The following is a 27,599-nucleotide window of genomic DNA, read 5'->3' as shown; positions in this document are numbered from 1 at the left end:
TATTGGTTTCCAGTGAAGTCTCAGGTAATGATTCAGGCCTTGAACCCAATTAATCAATCAGCAAATCAGTTAACGAGGTAATAGCCTGCCTACCGTGCCAGCAAGCACAGAAGTACTCCCAGTCATTTTCAAAGAAGTCTCGCAACACAGGGATCACTGCAGTGCTTTTACTTTCTGTACTTTCTGAGTTCATAAGTGTACTTCTGCTCCAAGTGCATTTGTGCCCCGCCCCCAAAATCAGTTTATTTCATATCAACACTCAAAGAAAAATCCCCAAACCATTGCAGTTGTTCAATAAATTGAAAAAATAAGAGTGGGAAAAACAAACATAGAAACATAAATAAATACTTAATTATGTGTGTTTACATTGCCAGCCATCCCAAAAGCATGAGCTAGCAGGTGACCGTTTCATAGAAGCAAACGTCCCAAAATACAGCTAATACTGCATTATGCATCAGGACAAAGACAAAACGCTGAACTTTATTGAGGTCACCATCTCTTCACTTTAGCGTCCTCCTTCACCTTCCACAGCATAAGCTCCATACAGGCAACAGCGTCTTCTCGAGAGTCGTGGCCATCGGCTGTGACAAAGCAGAAAAGGACAGGTCTGAGTTAGCATGATCACACTAGACTAGAATACTGGACCATGCTGGAGACGAAGACCCTGGCCCCGTTCCCCCTGCCCTTACCGTGGTGGTAAAGGATGAGAGTTCAGAACAGAATTGGGACGCTTTGCTTCCCTTCCCTTCACCTCTATACGACACACTGTTGCTTAAACACCAAATACCACAGTTGTCACAATGGACAATGGACGCGGGCGGACAGCAGCAGCGAGGCATCTCAGACAATGAAAATCACTACGGCTCAGACTCAGAGCGGCTCAGCGGTCTAACGTACCACCACTATGGCCTAGGAAGGGTTTTTCGAATCTTGAGCCATGTCATTTTGCCATTAATGGCTAGAGGCCAAGACAGCACAATTGGCCATGCTCGCTCTGGGTGGAGAGATGGCACGCTCTACCTTCAGCATTCTGAAAGTGATGTTGGCTGGCACAGGTGTGGTAATTAGCTGGTGCGGCGGGAACTGGCGACCCAGCGCCTTCCTCCCCAGAGCATTGAAGGACACTGTGACTGACACTGTGGCTTTGCATGTATCGAAGCAGACGTGTTAATTCCTCACCCTACCAGTACTGGGAGCACTGCTAGTGCTAAGGCAGCTATGAGCAGGTGGGTTGGGCTCCAAATAGCTCAGCTGTCTAATATCGCTATGGGCCAGGAAACACAAGAGGCAAAGTAACATGAATTCCAGGACCTGCCACTTTGCCATCAGTGTCTAGAACAGAGGAGAGCACAATTGATCAAGCCCCCATTAAGTGGGTAGGTGGTGCAGTCTCCGCTCGTCCCTCTTGGAGGATATTGGGCAACGCGGGCATCCGTTAGCCGTTCCGGTGGAACTGGGGGACCCGGCCGTTTGAAAAGAGGCAGTAGCTGGTTTCACATATATTGCATTGCTAGTGCTAGGGAGTTAAACAGGTGGGTTAATTGACAGAATCGAATTGGGTGAAAAAGTTGGAATGTAATGGATGTAATGAACACAGTGGAACATGGGTAATTGCCCTCAGAGGAGAGCATTAAGTGCTCATAGGAGTGCTTGTGAGCACCCTTGTTGGGGAAACTGAAAGAAATGGGACAACCTACAGCCTTGCACACCTAGCAAGCACATGCAAACATAGTGTGCAAGGGTGCAAGTGTGAGTAATGGGACTGGGCCCAGACATGCCTTTACACCTACCTTGTTTGGTCTGGACCTTCAGCCTTTTCAGTTTGGCTCAGGCCACAGTCTGAATCAAAGGACCAACATTTGGTCAGAGCAAAAGAGCTGTGCTTGGTCTGGATCAAACAGAACCATGTTTGGGTTTGTTTGTAAACACTTGTTTGAAGTTGATGCAGACTTTTGTCTCCCATAAAACAATCGAAGGACATAAGGACTGTTATATTGGTCAGCAATGAAAACTATTGCACAACCAGCTTGTTCATTTGGCGAATTGGAACCTCATGTCGAGTTCTGGACGTGAAGTCATGCTGCTGGAAGTATTGACATAATATTAGCAGCTCAGTGGAACAGTTTAGTTAGCTTCAGCCCACGTGGGTGATGACGGGATGTAGGCGGCTAAACTGCAGTGTGAAAGAGTAAGAGGATCAAACGTACAACATTACAAAAACAAACCTTAGTTCAGACCTTCAAGTGTTTTAAAAAAAAAAAAAAAAAAAAAAAAAAAAAAAAAAACACCCTAAAGCAGTTCGAGTTGGAGTTATAATGCACACTAACTAGATTATCCTACAAAGGATTTCTGGATTGAGTGAAGAACAAGGAACAAGTTCTCCACAGAAAGTGAAGGCGTCCCTTAAACTCACAATAATGCCCTTGCTATAAACTTGGCCCTCAGCTGGGAGTTGGATTCATATGAAGATTAATGGTGTGTTCATGGAGTACATGTTGAAGGTGGGCTCAATTCTGGTCCTGGAGAGCTACAAATCTATATCTATAACTCAAAACAGTTGCATACAGGACGCGCAGGCATTGCGTAATGTATATGGTTTGGCGATGTAGTTGGAGATGTAGGAACTGAATGTTATAGCAGGTACGAGAGGCCCAAATCCAATCTTTCCCTGCTGTCCTTGGACAAACCCTCGATTTCAAAATAAACAATGATTAAACAGGTGTCTCAAAACTTTTGTCCATACATTGTCCAAACAGGTAGCCTGCTATAAATTACATTTTACACCAACATTCAGGACAATATTGTTACTACTATCAGTATTTTGGTCAAATAACTGACATTCTGATATATATGGACATATATAGGCAGTTATCTTTGAGTTATCTTCCCCTCACAGAGACAAAAACACTTACATGAGCATCCCATCACTATGAAGAATGAAAACCGAGGTTTAATCCCAAATTAATCCAAAAGTAGTGTGTACTAAGCAATTCACAAAATCTAAATCTATTCATAATAGAACAGAATTTACATTTATCCACATGTCGAAATCTGAAATCTAGTGCTATCGGAGTATAGACTAGGGTTGCAGCAGTATAAATACTGTTGTTCATCATACAATCTACATTTGCAGACAAACAGGGAATCCCAACACTTTCCTACTAGTTTCAGAGCTTAAAAATCTATCAATTAACTAAGACAAATAATAAATAAATAAATAAATAAATAAATAAATATCAGCAGATACCTCCATAATAAAATAAATAGCTGGAACAAAAGCCCCAGCTCTTATTTACCTATTATTTTTTATTTCAAAAGGGAAACATTTGAAATAAACCTTTATTAATAAACTATTAATTATGCTACAGTGTTTGTGGACCGGAAGCCAAAACACAGACAAAAAGTTGGATACGTGTAGACGGGCCTCAGTCTACTTTTCTTCAATCACACAGAACCCAGCTTTCAGCGCTCAGTTTCAACAGACCTCAGTCACACGCTTGACTAAAGATGGGTTTAACAGAGCAAATGATTTAATTGGCTGAACCTACCGCTCTCCTGGATTATCCTCCTAAGGTACTCTGCAGTCAGGCTGTTGAGCTCTCTCTTGTGCGGCGGACCCAGCCGGTGGGGGAACACCATGGATGTGTCAACTACCGTGCTGTGAAGAAGCTGGAAGGCAGTCGGGGGGGGGGGGGGGAATACATGCTTCTCACAACTGGGGAAATTTCATTCTCGTCCTATGCTCTTACGTTTTGAGGTTAGATGATAGTCCATGTACTATACTGTGCAAAAGAGAGGGACCAGAAACCTCCTGGGAAAAAGTAGAGGCTGGAATTACTCTGAAACAGTTGCTGTGAGGCTTCTGTGCTTTTTTCTGTTCAATATTTTTCTGCTTTTGGTCTCAAAACTGCAAAATCAACTTTTTTCCCCCCAGGAAATAGAAATAAAAGGTCATATCTGACTTTTAAACAGTACTGTACATACAAGACTACATTTCCTTCATTTAAAAGGTGCCACAGAATGAATTACAGCATTTCAACTTCCAGCTCTGTGATATGTAAATAATAATTGTAAGACATTGGTTGGGGTGAGAAATGCCCAGATGTGGTTTTACAAGTTCTATTTACCACCCTGTTATTTGCCTCAGAATAAAAGAAACATTTTTCTTTCTTTGTGGGGAAATAAATAAAATATATAGGCAGCTTCTACTGGCTGGTTTATGGCACTGCAAGAGATCACAGGAGCCACATGGCTTAGCACTGTTTGGCTCGGTTTCCTCTCTGTGAGATGAGCAATGAGGACATAAGCCAGTCGGCTGGTGTTAGCTTTTACCAGAAACCAGATGCAGTGCTCCCCCAAGAGGCACTTTTCACAGTTAGCTTGTAGCCCCACACCCCACTGACTTCTCCAGCTTTATTCTCTGCAAATTTAAGCTACCCTTCTATGAATGCTGGCACTAGGAAAGCTGTGGTCATAAGGCCTGATTTGCAACCCCAATGTCTTCTACTATCATATATATATCAATGCCATATTCTCTGAAAGTGGCTGATGGATTTAGGCCAGGAAAGTATGTGGACACTGGACCACACATATCCAACACCAAACCATGAGTAATACAGAGTTACTTGTTACACTGCCGTGCTAGGACACCAGCCTGACCATGATGGATAGCCAGCTAAACCAGCATCAGAGTTGCAGGGAATTATTAAATAATCTAATAGATTAACTGACTATAAAAATAAAGCTTATTAGCTGCAGCAGTGAGGCAATTTATACAAATGTACAACTTTCACCAGCGGTATTTGGTTAGGCAAGGCATTTTGCTTCTTTAGTTCAGCACTGGAGCTACAATGCTATCCAAACACTTCTGATGTACGTAGTTTAGGGCACAGTTTGGCCAACAGAACGTCTAGCTGCATGCTGGGGGGCATTAAATCATCCACAGTAAATCATACACCAATCTAAATTTTCAGACTGCAAGTGTACAAAAACATGGCCAAGACTGTGGTCATATTTTTTCAGAGTGGAATAAATTTTAAATTTCCAGCCCCGCTTTTGTGTTCCATGTACCAAACTCATTATTCAGAGATATATACATTTTTCGTTCTAGGCCCTTTAAACGACAGGGCTAATAATGTAGATGGGGAATGCTGCTCTATGATTACTAAGCTGCACTCCCCTCTCCATAGACCTCGATTTCCCAACGCTAAGGGCATAAGGCTCTTGATGTACATATAGGAAGGCTACTGATAGTGCTTCTGCACGACAAATGAAGCAAAGTAACGAGTGATGAATCTTGTTCGCTGGCCTTGCCATCTCCGAGAAAGTCAAGAATTCCTTGGTTTGTGGAGTGCTAAAACTGATGAGAGAAAGAGAACATAAGAGCATGAACTCATAACTCACTTTGAGAGCACAGAGGTCATTTTCCAAACCATGCCCAACAAGAATGGTGTCTGCACTGATGAAGCTCAAAAGCACAGCTTGCACGTCTCGTAAAGATGAGCTGCTGCCCTTCACATCATCCTCACTGACCCCTGAGAACCTGAGCAGGGCAAGGAAGACTTCATCTCATCCCTCTCCCCGTTCATATTATTTATAGCTGGTTGTCAAGAAGGATGATCATTACTCAATCGCATACCTGGTGTTGTAGTCAATGACCTCATTGTTGGGCTGAACAAATGTGTCATAGATGACCTGTAGACTGCTGTTGACCACAGTGACTCTCACCAGTTCTAGGCCCTGGGTGGTGTAGCACTGAATTGGGAGAAGGTAGAGAGACCATACTCAGGAGAGGCTACAAGATCAGGAGAGTTCACCTACCTCTTGGTACAGTTTGAGGCTCTAGTACTTCATACAAAGCAGGTATTTTACCATCACTGTATCGACAGCGTAAATCCCTGGGCATCCAGCACGGGTCTGAGGGAGGCTGCTCACGAAGCCCTGGAGACTTACAGCATCGTGAACGTGGAGCTGAAACACACATCCAAAATATTAGCATACACACCATGCACTCGTACTGCTGCCGATCTAGAACAGAATCCTGCATTCTGCCAACAGCTAGAAAAGGTGTATTAAACGACATGGACAAAAGTATGTGGACACTGGACCACACATCTCCAACACCAAACCATGGGTAATACAGAGTTACTTGTTACAGTGCCCTGCTAGGTAACCAGCATGACCATGATGGATAGCCAGCTAAACCAGCATCAGAGCAGCATGGAATTATTAAATAATCTAATAGATTAACTGACTATAAAAATAAAGCTTCTTTAGTTCAGCACTGGAGCTACAATACTATCCAAACACTTCTGATGTAGTTTAAGGCACAGTTTGGCCAACAAAATGTCTAGCTGCATGCCGAGGGGCATTAAATCATCCACAGTAAATCATGCACCCATCTAAATCTTCAGACTACAAGTGTACAAAAACATGGCCAAGACTGTGGCCATATTTTTTCAGAGCGGAATAAATTTTAAATGTTCGGTGGCCTGACCCTGCAAATTACAGGACAATATAATTATCCCACACATTATAAGGTCTAGTTGAGCATCACTAAATCAACCAACCAACACACAAACTGAAACAAGTACAATCACAGCATACAAACACAAATTCAATGCATCTACAATCCTCAATCCAATCTGAATCCAATCCGATCTCTCAAAAAGGACTATCGGCCGATACCGTTTCGTTCCATGTCTCTATACGTGATACAGTCCCACAACTTAGGTAAGATATGCTAATGAACAACAGTAAACAGCAGTAAAATCTCTATTTTAGTACCAGTTTCTAAAATCAGACTAAAGTCTAATCTGATCTACTTTGTTTGGAGCAACTTTTTAAACTCTATAGTGTTTAATATCTTACAGTCCAGTCTGACTGACCTTCCTGACCATTCAGCTCCCAGTTCCTTTACAACTCTGCAGTCTGATCAATCTGATCCATTAACATTATCCCCCTCCTGGATTCTGACTGCGCTGTTCAGAGCTAGTATAGAACCGAAGACAGGAGCGTGGTTCTCTCGCTGGTAGAACAGAACAATTCCACCATAGTCTGGTTTCTAATCAGGTGAAATTTCAGAGTAAAGACGGGATGGAGGAACGTTAGATTTTCCCAAATGTAAATAATGGAGTAAAATATCTCTGTTGTTGAACAGCTACAATCAGACTGGGTGTTTTTTTAGCAGCATGGTGAAAAACAGCAGAAACTAGACCTGCATGTTGTGGAAGAGTGAGGAGTTTAGATCCTCCTCTTCTGACAGATTTGCTAACTCACTCTTTACCTGCTGCTCTGTGGCCGTCTGCTGTTGTTACATCTCGTTTACAGCAAGGCTCTGTAAGTTTTCCTCTTCCCAGAACTTTCCACTCCACCTTAAATAACGCAGCAGTTGCAGTCTGCTGTTGAAATGTACACACTGTAACTGCGGCACTGTTTAAGGTGGCATGAAGAGTTAGCATGGAACTAACTTTAGCTTTGGCTGCTAACTGGTAACATCACATTTATCAGTTCAAAAGAAAAGCTTTGTGTAGTTTTGCTCCCTGAAATAAGGTCACAGATGAACTCTGTCTAATAAAATTAGAAGTTAAACTGTAGCAGCTGTGATCCATGTCTATTAATGGCGCCTAGAGAATGCCAGATGGCACAGTGCTATAGCAAACGTTCTAGTCCACTTTCCATTGTTACCTTAAAAACCAATACCGTTCTATTAAAAAGGCCTGGATCGCCCCCCCCCCATTTCAGTCACTGGATTGGATCAGGACATCCCTAGTATCCACTTGCACTGGAATACGTCTTTTTGGGGGGGGGCCTGTAACCCACAGCTTTTGTCGTCACATCTGTAACAAGCATATATGCTTATCAGGCCTTCTGGATTTTCCATCTTAGGGCCTAAATGAGCGGCAGACTTAGTCCACAGGACCGTAGAGTTCTCTATAAAGTTCAGGTTAGGTCCACATATCGGCATCTGGAGAAGACCAGATGTCTAGATCCGGCAATTCTGTGTCAAACCACAAGTCTGCATAAGCTAATGAAGACCTGGATGCAGGCTGGGAGACTTTTTTGAGGGGGCATTTTGCATAAATGCATTGTTAGCCAGATGCAAAACATGGACACCAAGCATTTTTGCTGCTTGGTTCGGGTGAGTGGAAATTTTCTAAATGTTAGCCAAGTCTAAATTTCATCACCAAATCATTCTTTAAACTGTGTAAGGAGCTCACAAGGTTTGACCATGTCAGGTGTACCTCTGTACCTTAAACATTTGACATCCAGGTGCCCCCACAGCATTCTCACAGCAGCTGTACCGAGTCTCTACTCCTCCTGGTACTGCAAGAGGAAGCAAATGGAAGTAGTCCTAGTTAAAACCCAAACACCATAACGCACACATATGAAATGTTAAACAAATAAGACTCGACATTTATCTTCCCTCACCTCGGTTTTCTATGACCTTCCCATAATGGTAGTTACACTCCTCCTTTCGAGTGTGCTTTCCCATCTGATTAACAGAGAACGTAGTTCCGCAGCGACAGCAGATCCTCCTGGAAGCTGTAGAAGATTTCTGCTTTGGTTAAAATCAACCACATTTCATGCACCAGATTTCCATTACAGCAGATATTCATCTCACTGAAGCTCTCCACCTTCCTTCTGGTGCTCATTCCCCCACCCTCCCAAACAGTTTGCCCAAAAGCCTTCCAAGTTTAGGCCTGGATTAAATATCGAAAAGATAGATTTCAATTTTTGGCTCCTTGAGAGCTACCGTTACAACAAGAGGAGATCCAATACCAATCTAACGTTGCTTATCTGAAGCCTGTAGCCTCTGAATATTAAATCCAGACCTCTGGAAATAACCACCAAAGCAAAGAACAGCTCCACAAGCCTAGTTTTGCTGGACCACCATTGGCTGCATAGAATAGTCAATGGCATTTCAACAATGGGTGGTGGGGGTGGGGTGCTTGGGACCAAAATATCTGCCCTTTATTGTGAAAAAAAAAAAAGGTTCTGCAGCATAAAATGACCTCCATTACGTTCCATGTAGCATTTTATGTGACCATGCCTGGTAAAGGACTCAAGCCTTGCCCTTAAAGTCTTAAGAGGTAGACCACATATTGACTAGTTTTTAGATGTAAAGGGCCCAGGACCTCATTAACAAGGCTTGTGGCTAACGCTGCAATTCTAAGGGCCGCAATGGCAATGCTGGCGATGCTGGCCAAGGCCGGCGGCCTGCACACTGCTATGGCTATCGCTATGGTCTTTGACACATCCACTAATGCCACAGTAAGTCTTTATACCACTTCCCTTTAGAATATTTCAAAGAAGGAGATCTCCTTTCAGCAACACGGATACTTGTCAGCTTTGTGGCAAAACGCAGTCCTCAGATCGCCAGTACCAGAAAATATCCTTTCTAGACAAACAAGAGGCCGTCCTTGCACATGGACGTTTCAACAAGGCCAGTCAATCAGATAACGAAATTGCCTCTTCTAGGTATTGTACAGGTACAAACAACATACGTGTCCTCAATAGATACAACATGGTCCTTAATGGCCAAATGCATACCATAAATGGCACACCACATATGGCTTCCTAGAATAGGTCTCCAATGAAGCTAATAAATACTGTAGAGCAATGTGGTGGCATCACATTCCTCAACTAAGAGTACTAATCGTGTGCCCTTGAGGCATTTATACCTTTTCCCGAGTGAGCAAGAACAAAAATACCACTGCTTTGTATCTTCTAATTAACTTTAACAGAACCTCTTTTCAGAGTACCTACCATCTCCAGTGCCCTTCTTGGTGTCTCCATATTGGACAGCAAGGCCAGCTTTGTCTGGGTGTCTGCGAGGGTAGTTGTTTTCCTTCAACATGGCCTCAGTTAGAATATGCTCCTTCAGCTGATCATACAGTGCAACGTCACCTTCATTGGAGCCAGCGGAGACAGAACAGTTGCATGAGGAGACCTAGTGATCATCTAAATCAGTGGTTCTCAAACCGGTTCTCAGCTTACTGCTCCAACTTGGCTCAACAAAAATCAAAAATGCAGTCCAGCTTGACCAGTCTGAGAAGAACCGATCTATATAAATCCTTTAAAAGGGAGATCTTCAATAGGATTCTGTTCAATTTCATTACACCACAAGTCAGGTCACATCACAGAATGCTGTAACTCTGCATCATTCAATGGGTTTTCCGTGACCAGACTCAGAAACCAATAGACAAGCATTCAGAAGTTGCATCATTTGTTCCAGAGAAGAGCAGAGAAGCTGCAGTGGCTCTCAAGGAATAAGGGCTCACATGCATGCAATAGGGTGGAGAGAGAAATTATGCTTATCCTAGATCAGCACCCTTACTCAGATGATTACTACATACAACCCCCCTGGCTAACCACTTTTGCTAATCGTATAATTACCATTTGGTTTGTTTCAGCACTAGTTCAAACCATTTTTGATCATTTTAATGGAATAATCTACAGTCATTCTCATTAAAGCAGCCTTATGCGAGAATTGGCATTTCTTCCTCCTGGGCTCTTCTTACAGTCGGGAAGTGCTAAAGAATGTGCTTTTGACACGCATTTTAAAAGCCAAGTGATAAAGTCGTGGCCTCTGAAGTGAAATAAGCATGTGGACTGATGTGGCAGAGTATTATCACCGCACTTTTTTACAAATTTGATGCAGTTTTTGTAGGCGTGTTCCTGCTCACTTGACCAAAGTTACATATTGCAGTATCTGGTGTTCCGTGCGAACCTGGAGTAGCAGCGATAGCTGAACTACACTCCATTTTACAGGTCAGGGAAGCAACAACATGACCTTGAAGCTGCTATTTGAAGGTAAGAATGTTACATAAAGCTGCTTTAATGCTACACTACATGTCCAAATGTTTGTGGGCATCCCTTCTAATGAATGCATTCAGCTACTTAAAGTTGCTGACACAGATGAACACACACCCAGCTTGTCTAGTCCCTGTACAGAAGAACTGCTAAAAGATTAATAGGATTCTCTGGAGCAGATAAATATCAACCTACTGGCACCATGCTCAAAGCCAGGCATGGGCTAGAGGGGTATGAAGCCCCCAGCATTCAGCTGTGGAGCAGTGGTACAGTGATCTCCCATATCCCAACCTCACTAATGAGTTTGTCGCTGAATGCAATCAAATGCTCACTGCAAAGCCTTCTTCCCTGGATAGTGCAGCAAAAGCAAGATATATTCCTAATACGCTTGATTTTGGAAGCAAATCGAGCAAAAAAGAAAAACGAAAGCAGGTGTCCCAAAACTTTTGTCCATATAGTACGTAAGTAAGATCTGCCCATTATAAATAAACTGAACTGTTCACTGTTCAATTTCTCCATACTGTAAAGCACCCAGAGAACCAAGCGCATCGCCTTCCTCAACGCACAGTCCATCGTGCATTTGTACATAATGAATCAAACAAAATTGATAATACCAAGAGGATGGACACTTTAATGTGACCCTGAAATTGAGAGCTAATGGCGCTCTTACCGTTTCCCAGGAGTGCTTGAGTATTGAGTGGCACATTTCCTCTGCATGCCTGTGCATCTCGCTCACTGGAAACTGTGCAGTGAAAAAAAACAGGGTCAGTGACCTGGTATGAGGCTGACCAGCATAAGCCTTGAAAGGTTATCCAAAGACCGCCAACCCAGCAATTTGTGGTTAAAACGTATTTCACTGCACTTTACACACTGAATTACGTACATTTGGCAGGAGTCGCGTTTTGATTTTTAAGCCTCTTGAGCGCATTGACTGCTATGCTTAGATACTTTAATTTATTGATGCTGCGGTCAAACACGGTCTTCTCTTCTGCCAGCGCCTGGGATAATGAAGTGAATATGCACAAAAAAAAAGGATGTTAAAGGATACATGTACAATAATGACCATCTGACATTCCCACATTATAAAATTTCAAGAATTTCCTCATGCAGACCTTCTCGAAGGCATCCTGCACAGTGGCTGAGGTTTTCAGGAACTCCTCCACAAACAGGTTCACGTACCGCTGCCGCACATCATGAGGAACCTTCATGCCTACCTCAGAACGGCCTTTCGCTTTACGCTTGGTGGGAATTGACTGGTAAAGCACCACAAAAGTAAGCCCAAAGCACCTAAAAAGGACATGATCAACTGGCAAAAGACATGCATACAAAAATGAGACGGTCCCTTATATTTTCCTAATGCTTGTCCTTCCATAAAGAGTGCTCTTACTGGAACTGGTCAGGATAAAAACCTTGATTTAGACAACTACACAGCGCTATCAAAAAGTGAAGACCCCCCCCCCCATCAAAACATATTTAGGTCAAAGCATAGGATCTACCATCTACTTTGTATTCAGCTACTTTAAGTTGCACTCATTGCTGACACAGATGAACCAACATACCTTGTGTAGCCCCTGTAGAAAAGTACTGTTAAAAGAATAGGACACTCTGGAGCAGATAAATAACCATGAACCTATTGGCACCATGCTGCCTAATGCCAGGTGTGATCTAGAGGGGTATAAAGCCCCCCAGAACTGAGCTGTGGAGCAGTGGAAGAACTGTGTTCTTTGAAATGATGGATGGTGGAGCTCCATCCAGCACTTCTGGGATGAGGAGCGGAGTTGGGGATGAGGTGGGGTGATGAACATCCAACATCCTGACCTCGCTAATGCTCGTCACTGAATGCAATCAAATCCTCACTGTAAGAGAAAGCCTTCTTCCCTGGATAGTAGCGCAGGATAAACTCTTCATACCCCTGATTTACCATCTACTTTGACTTTGATGGTAAGAGTCATCTTTAAGTCCCAGGATTGTTCGAGACCCCTGGCCTCATCTAGTGGTTCTGCTCTTGAGCTAAACTTGCTAGGACGGCCTAATCTGGCCATGCTGGTCAGTAGTTTACTTGTAAATGACTTGGTGGACAGTGGAACAGTTCTAATAATTCTAAAATCTTTTAAAATCACTTCACACACTCCTCTGCATCTCCAACCTTCTTTCTGAAGGCCTCAGAGAGCTCTCTGGATCTGGCCATGATGGTGATGATCTTCACCACTTACTTCAACCATCAAGAGCAGACCAGACTAAACGTCTGAGGTTTAAATAAGACTCCAGACTCCTACAGAATAATCCTCTCCAACCATGTTCTGATCATCTGCAGCTGATGTTCTGCTCGTGATTCTGATTTTACACATTTGTAGAAGTAATAAATGTGGGGGGGTGTCATGAATTTTGCCTCACGAGAAATTTGTAGCTCTATTATTTACATTTTGTACATTTCGTCAGTTGTATGCAGTGTAGGCTCAGCGGTTAGAGCGTCGGGCTATTGATAACAGCGTTGTGGGTTCGATTCCAGAGCTTGGCAAGCTGCCTCTGTTGGGCCCTTGAGCAAGGCCCTTTACCCTCTCTGCTCCCCGGGCGCTGGAGTTGGCTGCCCACCGCTCTGGGTGTGTGTGTGTACTCACTGCCTCTAGTTCACTTGTGTGTGTGTGTGTGTGTGTGTGTGTGTGTGTGTGTGTGTGTGTGTGTTCACTACCACAGACGGGTTAAATGCGGAGGACGCATTTCGCTGTACACAGTACAGTGACAAATATGTGCACCTTTACCTTTTTAATTATATTATCTTCATCCCTCAGTATTGCGAGAAAAAATCAAATGCCCATAATTCATTTTTCTCCCAACTAATAACAGCTATAATATAATAAAGAATGCAATTTCAGCAATTTCATTTTTTGTGTCTATCCCAATGTTCTGGTCAACTCATATTTGAAACAGTAAAATCTGCAAACAGCTTTGATATAAAAGAAATGACCGAATTCAAAATGTAAACTCTGAATTCATACCCAATATTAAATCACAGTTCTCATCTACATAAGTATTCTAAAGCTGTGACCTTAATTAATTTCAATGAATTAATTATTTGGCTCCAACAGGCTATTCTACATAAAGAGCCACGAGGAAACAAAAGGAAACACTTCAGGAAAGTGGTAGAAATAATCCCACAAGCACAGCTCACCTTAGCAGGTGTGTAGTTGGCTGGTTGTGCAGGCTGAAGGTTCTGAGCAGGCTGATGAAGAGGACGTGTTACAGGCAGAGAAGCAGGAATTAGCGTGACCGGTAAAGCACAGTTCCCATCAGGGACGATCAGGTGAAGGTTTGAGCCCAGCCGTAGGGTCGTGCCAACCGGGAGGATGTTCACATAAGCTAAAAATACAAAATCTCCCTTAGTCCCGAACATAGCATGAACAAAGAAAGCATCTCTGGTGTGTTGGAGGATGTAGAAAGTCAAATGGCCTTACTTTGGAAGTGGGAGGTGGGCTAAAATCCACTGGTCTAAACTGTGCCTTGGATATTACTACTACAAAAGGCATGATAGTACACCACCATTAGGTGTACACTGGTATGGCCCTTGGGGTGTTTAGGGCCACCATACCCAACGCCCACTGGAGCAAGCTGCTCATGTACCTTGGTGCTACCACTACTGCTACCACCACCACCACCACCACTACTACTACTACCACTACCCCAGACTGGATTTGATCATCTCGGCTCTAATACGATTACTCACCATTCTGTATAGGACTGGGCTGAATAATAGCAGGTGCAAAGACTTTCTTGGGCACACTGGTTGCAATAAAGGACTGGCATCCTTTCACTGCTGCTGTAAGCGCCGTTGCTCTCTTCTGGCACTGCTGACTCCGGGTTGGAACAGGTAGCTGTGAGCCTCCATCTCGAAGAGGCACGATAACCTGCGCTTTGCTCTTACTGACCTGCTGAGTGATCATGAAGATAGAACTCCCTGAGTAACAGTTCTGACATGGTCCTCAGGGACCTTTGACCAGTTCACGTCTTTGTTCTGTTCCAGTTCCTAACGCACCTGAATGAGGCTATCAAAGTTCTAGGGACCTCAATCATCTAGGTTCAGGTGTACTGGGAGCTGTAATAGGACAAAATCACTGGGTTTTGTAAGGCAGTCCAGGATAACTGGCTTGAGAATGTACTGCAAGTTACAGCATAAACCTTGAAGAAACTGGTCACCGATATTCATGATATTTTTAACTAAATTACCACAGAGTGTTTGAGCCTTTGCTAAAACATCTGATTTCCTTTTATTTTTGTCAAATCTGTCCCCTTTTCTGCCAATTAACCCACTCTTTCATAACTCCCCCTAGAACTAGCAATGGTCCCGACGCTACACCAATACATGCAATGCTGCCTCCCTCTGAGGAAAGTGCCGGGTCCCCAGCTCCACTGCACCTGCCATCAGATGACTGTGCTGGCCAACATTGCTTAAAAGTGATGAGGGGAATGTGCACCATCTACCCACCCGTAGAGAGCACGGCCAATTGCGCTCTCTCAGACACCGGCCACTGATGGCAAAGCGCTGTGGCTTGGGATTCAAACTTGCAACCCCCCCACCGCGCCATAGTGGCCGGAGCACGTAAGCCATTATCTCACCTCAAACTTCGCCACATGGGCTACTCTCTTCTTCTGAACAGGTGTTGGATTGGCCGATGCCTCAGCCTCTGACATCTTTGGGAACTCCTCCTATAAATCAAGAACCAGAATCAGTTTCCTTCTTTCAGAGTTGAACCCAACCTTATTGTATGTCCATCCACTTACCGGCACGTCGCACTGCGCAGTGGGATTTTCGGCCCCATTAGCTTCCATAAAGATTTTGTAGCACTCCTCCATTGGATCAGTCTCTGAAAGGTCTAGGTCTGAGTAATTGAGCTCCTCTGAGGAACTAGACTCAATTTCGATGACCTGATTCGCTGCAATCATTAAAGCAGGTGAAGAGGTCTGTGATGGACCACCTACTCCAGAGGTGACGCCGGAGCCAACCAATGAAGGTGGTTTCTTCTGAATTGGAACTGAAGCCAAATCCACTGATGTGGCCGGAGGGTTATGCAACTTCACTGATTGCATTGACGGAGCACATGCAGGGTCAGGTCCAGAAATATACACAGGCATGTTTTGAACAACAGGTTCAGGGAGAGCTTTTTGTGCAGGCAGCCAACATGTCTCAGCAGAGGTCAGAATTTTCTGACCAGTCCCAGGCTCCTTAGTCATGGCTGGGAAAGGGGGCGTGGAAGGGAAGTAATCCTGAAATCCCATTTCCTGCGAGACCTGCGGTGTGTGCTTGAGAGGCAAGGCCTCGACCTTTTGAGCAGAACCTGAGAGGTTGTTTTGCTGTACCTTCATACTTTGTACATCAAGTTTGGCAGACTGTGAAAAGCGATCTCCTCCCACCTTTGAACAATCAGGTTTGGAAGGAATACTGTCAAGAAGGAAATCCTCGACATCTGGAAGGCAAGTGATGTTCTCACTCTCACTTCTCAGATGGTCCAGACACAGAGAAATATTATCTAGAACATTTTCAATGTTCTGTGCTCTTTCTTCATAGCCATCAGGAGACACACTGTTGGCAGGAAGACGCTCTGGAATATCTGCCTTTAAGGAAGGCCCTGGAATTTCACAAGCTTCCAGAGAATTCACCATTGCAGACAGTGGATGCTTGGAGAGCTCCTCTCTGGCTTGCTCATTCTTGGTGTTCGTTAAGCTTTGATTGAAGCTCTTTTGGTTATTTTCTAAATCTGTAACAACCACCCTCTCAACTGACTCAGGCTCTTCCTGGAGCATCTTGCACTGAGTTGAGGGTTTCTGTTCATCTTCAGAAGGTCCAAGACTCTGTATACCTTCAGAAGATGCTCTTTCCTTTTGCAACCTGGAGTACCTTGGCTTTACTGGGTCACTCTGTTGGTGTGGAATATCAATGACAAGACTCCTCTCAGGTGAATCCAACACATTCCTTGCAGTGTCCTTTTTTGTAGGCCTCACCTTTCCCCCATTCTGCACTTCGAGACACGCCCTTTCTGTTGGCTCTCCTGTGTTATAGATCATGTCTGTGCATTTCTTTGAAGGCCTTTTACTTCCCGGTTCGTATTCCGTGGATATATCAACATCTTCATTGGTTGCTATATTCTGTTTTTGAGGTCTGCTGGTTCTTCTATTATTTTCAAGAGGTGGAACGTCAATGACAAGCATGCCTTCATCGTCAGAATCCTTAAAACTACGAGATGGCAGCTGGACCTGATCCACACTCAAGTTCGAGTTCTTCCCTATTCCTTTCGGGATCCTTTGCTGACACTCTACATCCATTTTATTGGTCGACTTCATTTTATCTTTCGAGCTGCCAGATCTCAGGTCAGAGGAGAAATTTGAACAAGGGTCATATTCCAGATCCGTTTTGGGTCTGGTGCGATCAACCACGTATTTGTGAGCAGAGGGGTAAGAATGAGGAGCAGCAGCCTTTTTATTCTTCACCCGGTTTCCATTCTGGTCTTTAGAAACAGTAGGTTTACACTTGACGTACTGCTCCACACTAGCTAGAGTGCTCTCGGTTTGCTCCGACTGGTATCGGGATAGTCTCTTTTGTTCTTTCTCCACTTCACTTCGGACTGCTTCAATCTGTTTGTTGATCTTTTCCAACTCCAGAAGACAAGTGTTGCTCTCCTCCTGGTTGTGAAAGGCGCCGATGACAGCATTGTGAGCTCCATGACCTATGGGAAAGTTTTAATTGGAGAGGAGAAAGCGTCATTTTAATGAAACAGTCATCCAAACACATTCATTATGGGGCACCATTCGACTCCACTAAAAAACACTGCACAAACCTCAAACCTACTGTGCTTGCCAACCCATAAACAACCAAAAAAGAAAAACGACACGCAGTGAGAAACTCTAAAAGATCAGGTTAATTTTTTTTATAAAATTTTAAATGATCAGTCACTTTCAAACCTTATATCTCCATAATTGCAACTGTACAGCACAAAAAAACCCCACATAAATCAATCAATAAATAAAACACTTATTTATCTATTTAATACGCTACCACCATGGCCTGGGGGTCGTGAGTTCGAGTCCTGAGCCATGCTGCTTTGCCATCAGCTCTTAAATGATGTTGGCTGGTGATGTTAGCTGGTGCAGTGGAGTTTCCACTGGCTCCCACTGCGTTCTTCCAGGCATACTGCTGGATTTGCATGTATAGGAGGAGACATGCGTCTAGTGTCTGCCCTAGTGTCGGGAGCATTGCTAGTGGAAGTTATAAAGGGGTGGGTTAATTGGTGTGCAGGGGGGGGGGGTTGGAGCATTTCTATTGGCCCATTTATCATAACATGTTGGCAAAACACCAAGAGCAGCTCCCAGATTTACATTATGGTGCAAGAACAGTCAAACAGCCAAGCAAACTTTCTATGTCTATGCTGACAGATGCTGGATGCACTATGAAGTGCCACTCATCAGTAGTTTTTAAGCTCTTACTTTTGTACTTCCACTGAACTTGCTTTGGGAAAAGTACTTTTACCAGAGTCCACATTACATCACCCTTCTACACGGTCATATCAAAATTTCATTCCAGACCAGGGGTGGACGTGAACTCGGCCCATTCCATCAGGTCCACTTACCATATAGGAGCACTCTGTAGTTCTATAGTACTTCTACAGACTGTAGTCCATCTGTTTCTCTGCAGACGGTGTTCACCCCCTTTCACCCTGTTCTTCAATGGACAGGACCCCTCAGGACTGACCACCACAGAGCAGGTATTCTTTGGGTCGTGGGTCATTCTCAGTGTCACACTGATACAAGTGGATCTACTGGAGTGTTTAAACACTTCAGGGTCACTGCTGGACTAAGAACAGTCCACCAACCAGAAATACCCTGCCTACAGCATCCTGTGAGCACTGATGAAGGCCAGATGACGACAGAGACAAACTGTGCAGCTACAGATGAGCTTCTGTCTCTCAATTTACATCTACAAGGTGGACCAACTAGGTCACCGCCACCCCCATGTCAGTCAGCAAGTCCAGCAAATTTTGTATTTTGAATGCTACAGTCACAGTCATGCAAAACACACACCAGTCAATGTGGGGCCTGAGTAGCCCAACTGGGATCCCGAAAATTCTTTCCTCAGGTTCCACATATGGAGGCCAGCCAGGATCAGTGATGGCCCCATTGGGCCTAGATGGGACCCCTGTGAGATTCCAATGGGCTGAAACAATGGGCCCCATTCAGGAAGCCCAACTGGGTCCCAGTAACAGAGTATCTACAAACCCATTCAGAGCCCATGCCCACCTGGAACCCACCAGCATGCTGGCTGGGACATATATCCAAAACAGCAACTTCACAGAAGAAGTAATGTTGACAAGGTAAAGATCATCAGATGCATATTAGGCTCCACACTAGCATAAACCAACTTAGACCAACATGGAGTTCAGACTGGTCTAAGCTGCTGTTCCATTCATAGGGTTCAATAACAAAGCCTTTACTCCAGTATGGGTTCAGGCTTCTCTTGACACTTGTCCCAACTCCCAAATAGAAAAAAAAAACCCAACAGTGTTCATATTCTGCATTTTCTAGAGTAAAAAGAAGATATTTCGGAGATATTGAAAAGACTGGAAGCTTACCGGTTGCAGCTGCCCCACTGCAAGCAGACAGGCATGAACTGTCCTCTTTGGTGTGCTTGTACAAACAGTAGGGTCGTTCACATCGCCCCCCAAGGAGAAAGGGGCAAGCTATTTCAGCCAAGAGTGCAGCAGAAGGGAACATTTTCAGGAACAAAAACCAAATGAAAAATGAAATTCCAAACACTGCCTGTGTCAGCTGGTCTGTGAGCAAATGCCATCATTCGAATACTTTTATTACGCTCATTGTGCTCATTAATGAAGGTCGTGACCAAAGATTAAACCGTGTTTATCTAATAAACGTTGCTCAGGCTGAGGCAAATCGAGAAGGGAACACGGTCAATCCAACAATCTACTCTGAAGGGAAGTAAAACACTTGGGCCTCCAGCAAACGACACCACAACACAGGACTGCAAAACACACACTTGTACACACTTGTGTTTGTTACACAAACAAGTCTACACTTTCAACTTCAGCTTGACCTAAACCAGTGGTCGCCTGGGCTGCTCCTGGAGCTCAACCTTACTACGTCCTGCCACAAGATCTAACACACCTGCTCCAGCTAATCAACACCTAGCCAACCCTGATTAACTACGTGAGGTTTTACATGGCGTGGGAGCTTCTGAGCAGTGGGCGGGGCCATCCCACTTATACAAGCCAGAAAATTGAGGGGATTTCAACATTAATGCAGTACTCAGCAAACTGGCCTACTGCTTGTCATCGCCTTGCTGATGAATCCAGCTCAACCTCAACTTTTGCTGGTAGCTGCTTTTTAGATGGTTTAAGCTGGTCTTTGATGTTCAAAGGTGATTAAGAAAGCTGGTCATCCAGACCAAAACAACTCTATGCTGCTAAGCTAGCTGGTTAGCCAGCCCCTGACCAGCATAGTGTATGTTGCGTTTGCTATTTTGGTCATGCTGGTCAACTAGCTCGATCATGATGGTCTGCCAGCTTGGTATTGCTGGTCATGCTAGTCAACCATTATTGCCAAGCTTGGTCATACTGTTTGTTTAGCTTGGCCAGGTTCATTCATCATGCTTGTAGACCAGCTTAAACATCAAACCCAAGTAAACTAAACTGGTCAACCAGCTTGACCAGCGTAAGCTAGCCTGTCTCTTTTTCAGCAGGATAGGAACATTTATACTAGTAGTACCCTGTGCTCTCAAAATAGCCCTCCAATCCTACCACATCCCAAGGGTGCTCTACTGGAGTCAGATCCGGTGACTGGGAAGGCCATGGAAAGTACTGATCTCATTGTCACGTTCATAAAACCAGTCTGAGATGACCACTGCTTTGTAATATGGTCAATATGCCGGACATAGCTGTTAGAAGATGGGTAAATTGGGAAATGCAGTGCACGTACATGCACTGACCATGTAAGAAATTAGACCCTACATTTTAGGCGCTGCCTTTGGTTCATGATTGGCCAATACTGACCACACACCTACTACAGATCCTAATGCCCAAATAGTATTTGGTCCGCAGTGGTATTGTAGTAAGTAACTGACCAATAATGAATGAATTGTGGTGGCCTATGAGACGAGTGGAGCACATAAAGAGCGGACTGGAGAAGCAAGGCAGAGGTTTACTGTAGAATTGAATCATTAAACATAAATAATAATATCAATAATAAAAAGTTATGGTATATTTTATGTGGAATTGAATTTGCTACAATAGATTTAATTGAGCAAATAAAAATAATTGTGTGTAAAAAGTCCATGTTTAAGTTTCTGTTAAGTACATGCTCACTCACTTTCACAGCATGTCATTGGACGAGGGTGTCTAAACTTTTGCCTATGGCTGTATCTCTAAGAGAGTCGTTGTTGGCCATTGATTTACTCATAGTGCACTGTACCGTACTGGTGAATGGACCCTGTACTCACTGAGATGAATGGCCATAAGCCAGTCTTGAGTTAATGAAACTGCAATCAGGTGCAGCCAGTCTGCCCCCTGGTGAAGTAACACCGAGCAGCAATGGCCAGTAAAGGACAGTACTAGACTCTAGCCTATTGGGCTCTGTACTGGCCATTGCTATGTTGGCTGATTTATTTACATTAGCTGAATAACTTAAATATTGGGATGGTGGCACATTGACATAGTTGCGTTATACATGGATAAGCAGGATTTCATGGCTGTATGCACCACGGCCTTCACTTTGATGGGTCAGAATCAGCAGAAATGGCCAACCTGCTCTCATGGAATCTGTACTAATGATACTGACTGCATCATTATTAAGTTATGTTAACCAATCTAGTATGCATATTAACTGACATATTGTGCAGGGGCAAGGGCCAAAATCCTGCAGTTCGACATGATCTGCGAAGGTCCCGATGGTGCAAGACCTGGGCTGATGATGGAGCCTACGCCAAAGACAATCAACAGCTTTAACTTATTAACAATCGTTCATCTCATTAATTGTCAAGAATAAATTCACGATTTACTGCCTCATGTCTCTGTGCCGAACCGTCCAGGCACTGAACCGGTTACCCTCCGTGCTCAGTACCAATTGGCCCTGCAGTGGAAAAGCGGCCTAAGTGGGTGCATGCATACTTAACCCTGTAAGTGTAATTCTAACCATGTGTTGAATGAAAAACTATGTTTTTTTTCTATTAAAGGTGTCAATCAATCATTCTGCCCCAGAAAAACAGTTTTAAAAAATCATTAAAAGCCTAATATAGCCAGTATGCCATCATATCAATGCGTATGAGTGTATGCAAACATCTCACCACAACTGTATATCCAGTAAATGTACAGTACACAATCATAACCTGCCCTTAACACTCACTAGCTGCAGTCCTTTAACCTGGAAAACACAGAAACATATTCAGTTGTTCCTTTTTTGCCTAAAGCAACTCGCGCTGACCGATAGCAGGGATATTCCCTCCTGGAGCAGCTCAGGCTTCAGGACCTTGCTCTAGGCACAGCGGCAGCAGCCATCAGCTGGGATCAAACCCATGACCTGATCAAAGCCAAGTTCTACATCCACTGGACTAATACCACACGTACACAAAGCTGGAGCCTGGGCTTGAAAGGAAGGGTGGGAGGGGGAGAGCAGTGGAAGAGAGGGCGAGAGAGCGAGTGAGAGAGAGAGAGAAAGAGAGAGAGAGCTGTGATTCTTCCTTGTCCAGTGCTTTATAATAATAGAAGCCTCGCAGGCCAGGGAGAGAGAGAGGGAAGCAACACTGCTGCTCTTGATGTCTCTTTTTCTGCTGGGAAAACAATGTATCACACCCCGGTAAGAATACTGCTGAACCTCTGTGGCAGGCAGGCTCTCACACTGACACCATCTTTAGCTTCAAGCTTGGAATCAGACACCCAATAATAATGCAGGCTGAACTGCTGAACTGAGTGTATAGCGTTTATATGATGTTGACATTACGGAGATGATTAGTCAGCATGTCACTTTTTGGAGAAGAAGAGGAATGGTACTGAAGGGTAAGAAATGATTCACTGAAAAATCGATGTGCTCAACTTTTACTAACGAACCCTCACTGCGGCCAAGACAGGGCTCCAAGACTAGTGTCTGGGATTTGCTATGAGACTCATGCTGTCGTTATACCTCAAACGAGAAGCACAGAGACCGCCTCCTAGCTGTGATTGGTCCTAATCACAACCACGCCCCCGCCCCGCCCCGCATTATTTATTTTGAGCTTTCTACTTGACTGTGATTGGTCCTATTTACTGTAGTGTTTGTTCTGAGACCCCCCCTCCCTTGACTGTGATTGGTCCTATTTATTGTAGTGTTTGTTCTGAGACCGCCCCCCTGACTGTGATTGGTCCTATTTACTGTAGGGTTTGTTCTAAGACCGCCACTCACTGTGATTGGTCCCAATTACTGTAGTGTTTGTTCTGAGACCCCCCCTGACTGTGATTGGTCCCAATTACTGTAGGGTTTATTCTGAGACCGCCCCCCGACTGTGATTGGTCCCAATTACTGTAGTGTTTATTCAGAGACCGCCCCCTGACTGTGATTGGCCCCGATTACTGTAATGTTTGTTCTGAGACCCCCCCTGACTGTGATTGGTCCCAATTACTGTAGTGTTTATTCTGAGACCCCCCCTGACTGTCATTGGTCCTATTTACTGTAGGGTTTGTTCTAAGACCGCCCCCTGACTGTGATTGGCCCCAATTACTGTAGTGTTTATTCAGAGACCGCCCCCTGACTGTGATTGGCCCCGATTACTGTAGTGTTTGTTCTGAGACCCCCCCTGACTGTGATTGGTCCTATTTACTGTAGGGTTTGTTCTAAGACCGCCCCCTGACTGTGATTGGTCCCAATTACTGTAGTGTTTATTCTGAGACCCCCCCTGACTGTGATTGGTCCCAATTACTGTATTTACTGTAGGGTTTGGTCTAAGACCGCCCCCTGACTGTGATTGGCCCCGATTACTGTAGTGTTTGTTCTGAGACCCCCCCTGACTGTGATTGGTCCTATTTACTGTAGGGTTTGTTCTGAGACCGCCCCCTGACTGTGATTGGTCCCAATTACTGTAGTGTTTATTCTGAGACCCCCCCTGACTGTGATTGGTCCCAATTACTGTAGTGTTTGTTCTGAGACCCCCCCCTGACTGTGATTGGTCCTATTTACTGTAGGGTTTGTTCTAAGACCGCCCCCCTGAATGTGATTGGTCCCGATTACTATAGGGTTTGTTGTGAGACCGCCCCCTGAATGTGATTGGTCCTATTTACTGTAGGGTTTGTTCTAAGACCGCCCCAATTACTGTAGTGTTTATTCAGAGACCGCCCCCTGACTGTGATTGGCCCCGATTACTGTAGTGTTTGTCCAGAGACCGCCCCCTGACTGTGATTGGTCCCAATTACTGTAGTGTTTATTTTGAGACCCCCCCCGACTGTGATTGGTCCTATTTACTGTAGGGTTTGTTCTAAGACCGCCCCCCTGAATGTGATTGGTCCCGATTACTGTAGGGTTTGTTGTGAGACCGCCCCCTGAATGTGATTGGTCCTATTTACTGTAGGGTTTGTTCTAAGACCGCCCCAATTACTGTAGTGTTTATTCAGAGACCACCCCCTGACTGTGATTGGCCCCGATTACTGTAGTGTTTGTCCAGAGACCGCCCCCTGACTGTGATTGGTCCCAATTACTGTAGTGTTTATTTTGAGACCCCCCCCCTGACTGTGATTGGTCCTATTTACTGTAGTGTTTGTTCTGAGACCGCCCCTGACTGTGATTGGTCCCAATTACTGTAGTATTTATTCTGAGACCCCCCCTGAGTGTAATCGGTCTTATTTACTGTAGGGTTTGTTCTAAGACCGCCACTCACTGTGATTGGTCCCAATTACTGTAGTGTTTATTCTGAGACCCCCCCTGACTGTGATTGGTCCCAATTACTGTAGTGTTTATTCAGAGACCGCCCCCTGACTGTGATTGGTCCCAATTACTGTAGTGTTTATTCTGAGCCCCCCCCTGACTGTCATTGGTCCTATTTACTGTAGGGTTTGTTCTAAGACCGCCCCCTGACTGTGATTGGTCCCAATTACTGTAGTGTTTATTCTGAGACCCCCCCTGACTGTGATTGGTCCCAATTACTGTAGTGTTTGTTCTGAGACCCCCCCCTGACTGTGATTGGTCCTATTTACTGTAGGGTTTGTTCTAAGACCGCCCCCCTGAATGTGATTGGTCCCGATTACTATAGGGTTTGTTGTGAGACCGCCCCCTGAATGTGATTGGTCCTATTTACTGTAGGGTTTGTTCTAAGACCGCCCCAATTACTGTAGTGTTTATTCAGAGACCGCCCCCTGACTGTGATTGGCCCCGATTACTGTAGTGTTTGTCCAGAGACCGCCCCCTGACTGTGATTGGTCCCAATTACTGTAGTGTTTATTTTGAGACCCCCCCCGACTGTGATTGGTCCTATTTACTGTAGGGTTTGTTCTAAGACCGCCCCCCTGAATGTGATTGGTCCCGATTACTGTAGGGTTTGTTGTGAGACCGCCCCCTGAATGTGATTGGTCCTATTTACTGTAGGGTTTGTTCTAAGACCGCCCCAATTACTGTAGTGTTTATTCAGAGACCACCCCCTGACTGTGATTGGCCCCGATTACTGTAGTGTTTGTCCAGAGACCGCCCCCTGACTGTGATTGGTCCCAATTACTGTAGTGTTTATTTTGAGACCCCCCCCCTGACTGTGATTGGTCCTATTTACTGTAGTGTTTGTTCTGAGACCGCCCCTGACTGTGATTGGTCCCAATTACTGTAGTATTTATTCTGAGACCCCCCCTGAGTGTAATCGGTCTTATTTACTGTAGGGTTTGTTCTAAGACCGCCACTCACTGTGATTGGTCCCAATTACTGTAGTGTTTATTCTGAGACCCCCCCTGACTGTGATTGGTCCCAATTACTGTAGTGTTTATTCAGAGACCGCCCCCTGACTGTGATTGGTCCCAATTACTGTAGTGTTTATTCTGAGCCCCCCCCTGACTGTCATTGGTCCTATTTACTGTAGGGTTTGTTCTAAGACCGCCCCCTGACTGTGATTGGTCCCAATTACTGTAGTGTTTATTCTGAGACCCCCCCTGACTGTGATTGGTCCCAATTACTGTAGTGTTTATTCAGAGACCGCCCCCTGACTGTGATTGGCCCCGATTACTGTGGTGTTTGTTCTGAGACCGCCCCCTGACTGTGATTGGTCCCGATTACTGTAGTGTTTGTTGTGAGACCGCCCCCTGAATATGATTGGTCCTATTTACTGTAGGGTTTGTTCTAAGACCGCCACTCACTGTGATTAGTCCCAATTACTGTAGTGTTTGTTTTGAAGCCTCCCCCTTAACTGTGATTGGTTCCAATCGCTGTAATGTTTGTCCAGAGACCGCCCCCTGACTGTGATTGGTCCCAATTACTGTAGTGTTTATTTTGAGACCCCCCCTGACTGTGATTGGTCCTATTTACTGTAGTGTTTGTTCTGAGACCACCCCTGACTGTGATTGGTCCCAATTACTGTAGTGTTTATTCTGAGACCCCCCCTGACTGTGATTGGTCCCAATTACTGTAGTGTTTATTCTGAGACCCCCCCTGACTGTGATTGGTCCCAATTACTGTAGTGTTTATTCTGAGACCGCCCCCTGACTGTGATTGGTCCCAATTACTGTAGTGTTTATTTTGAGACCCCCCCCTGACTGTGATTGGTCCCAATTACTGTAGTGTTTGTTCTGAGACCACCCCTGACTGTGATTGGTCCCAATTACTGTAGTGTTTATTCTGAGACCCCCCCTGACTGTGATTGGTCCCAATTACTGTAGTGTTTATTCTGAGACCCCCCCTGACTGTGATTGGTCCCAATTACTGTAGTGTTTATTCTGAGACCCACCCCCCTGAATGTGATTGGTCCTATTTACTGTAGTGTTTATTCTGAGACCCCCCCTGACTGTGATTGGTCCCAATTACTGTAGTGTTTATTCTGAGACCGCCCCCTGACTGTGATTGGTCCTATTTACTGTAGTGTTTGTTCTAAGACCGCCCCCTAAATGTGATTGGTCCCGATTACTGTAGTGTTTGTTGTGAGACCGCCCCCTGACTGTGATTGGTCCCGATTACTGTAGTGTTTGTTCTGAGACCCCCCCTGACTGTGATTGGTCCTATTTACTGTAGGGTTTGTTCTAAGACCCCCCCCTGACTGTGATTGGTCCTATTTACTGTAGGGTTTGTTCTAAGACCGCCCCCTGACTGTGATTGGTCCCGATTACTGTAGTGTTTGTTCTGAGACCGCCCCCTGACTGTGATTGGTCCTAATCACTGCAGTGAGATATGAAAGAGGTCCCAGACCCACTGGCCTTGCAGGCCGCAAGCAGCTGTTTTCTCTTAAGCAATTACAGCAGAAGATCAAGACGAAAGGATGGATGGAGGATGGAGTTCTGCGGCTCGGGGATGATTTTTTTCCGGCCGCCATTTTGAAGTTCTTCTTCACTATTATCAAGAACAGGAGCTGTACTGTGAGCAGCCACAGGACAAATGGACGCGCATATAACCGAGGTCGTTTTTACATCAAAGCCGCAGAGGCTGGACTGGGAAGGGGTGTGTGTGGGGGGGGGGATGTGGTCGGAGAGCCGTTCTCTGTTGGAAAGGGTAACCTGGGAGACCCCAGTCTGATCCAAGCCTGATTTGGTGATGGGGACCAGATGGAATTCATTAACTGAGCGCTGGCAGTCTTCTCCCTT

At 44.7% G+C, this 27,599-nt stretch overlaps 1 protein-coding gene across 1 annotated transcript; it reads right to left on the bottom strand.

Annotated features, from left to right (window-relative positions):
• Positions 1–489: 489 nt before the first annotated feature.
• On the bottom strand, positions 490–19,572 carry LOC140554328 (uncharacterized). The gene is made up of 16 exons (XM_072677214.1): positions 19,431–19,572; positions 15,598–17,522; positions 15,427–15,510; positions 14,537–14,741; positions 13,985–14,172; positions 11,928–12,068; positions 11,699–11,813; positions 11,486–11,557; positions 9,769–9,909; positions 8,431–8,544; positions 8,252–8,325; positions 5,872–5,970; positions 5,639–5,754; positions 5,404–5,542; positions 3,549–3,669; positions 490–581 (listed from the first exon to the last, which is right to left on the bottom strand). Exons 1-16 carry the CDS (start codon positions 19,570–19,572, stop codon positions 490–492), a joined length of 3,768 nt encoding a protein of 1,255 aa, XP_072533315.1.
• Between the last annotated feature and the right edge of the window lie 8,027 nt (positions 19,573–27,599).

Source organism: Salminus brasiliensis, chromosome 4, assembly GCF_030463535.1.
Source record: "Salminus brasiliensis chromosome 4, fSalBra1.hap2, whole genome shotgun sequence".
NCBI lineage: Eukaryota > Metazoa > Chordata > Actinopteri > Characiformes > Bryconidae > Salminus > Salminus brasiliensis.
The sequence above is the reverse complement of the archived record's forward strand: the minus strand, read 5'-3'. Positions and strand labels throughout refer to the sequence as shown.

What these genes read in the sequence shown, in the direction of transcription:
- LOC140554328 (XM_072677214.1), bottom strand. Translation starts at nt 19,572, where the DNA reads ATGTTCCCTTCTGCTGCACTCTTGGCTGAAATAGCTTGCCCCTTTCTC. An exon ending in GCCCAGTCCTATACAGAATG is followed by an intron (nt 14,173 to 14,536) that starts GTGAGTAATCGT and finishes TTGTATTTTTAG; the next exon opens with CTTATGTGAACATCCTCCCG. An exon ending in GTCATTGACTACAACACCAG is followed by an intron (nt 5,543 to 5,638) that starts GTATGCGATTGA and finishes TGCCCTGCTCAG; the next exon opens with GTTCTCAGGGGTCAGTGAGG.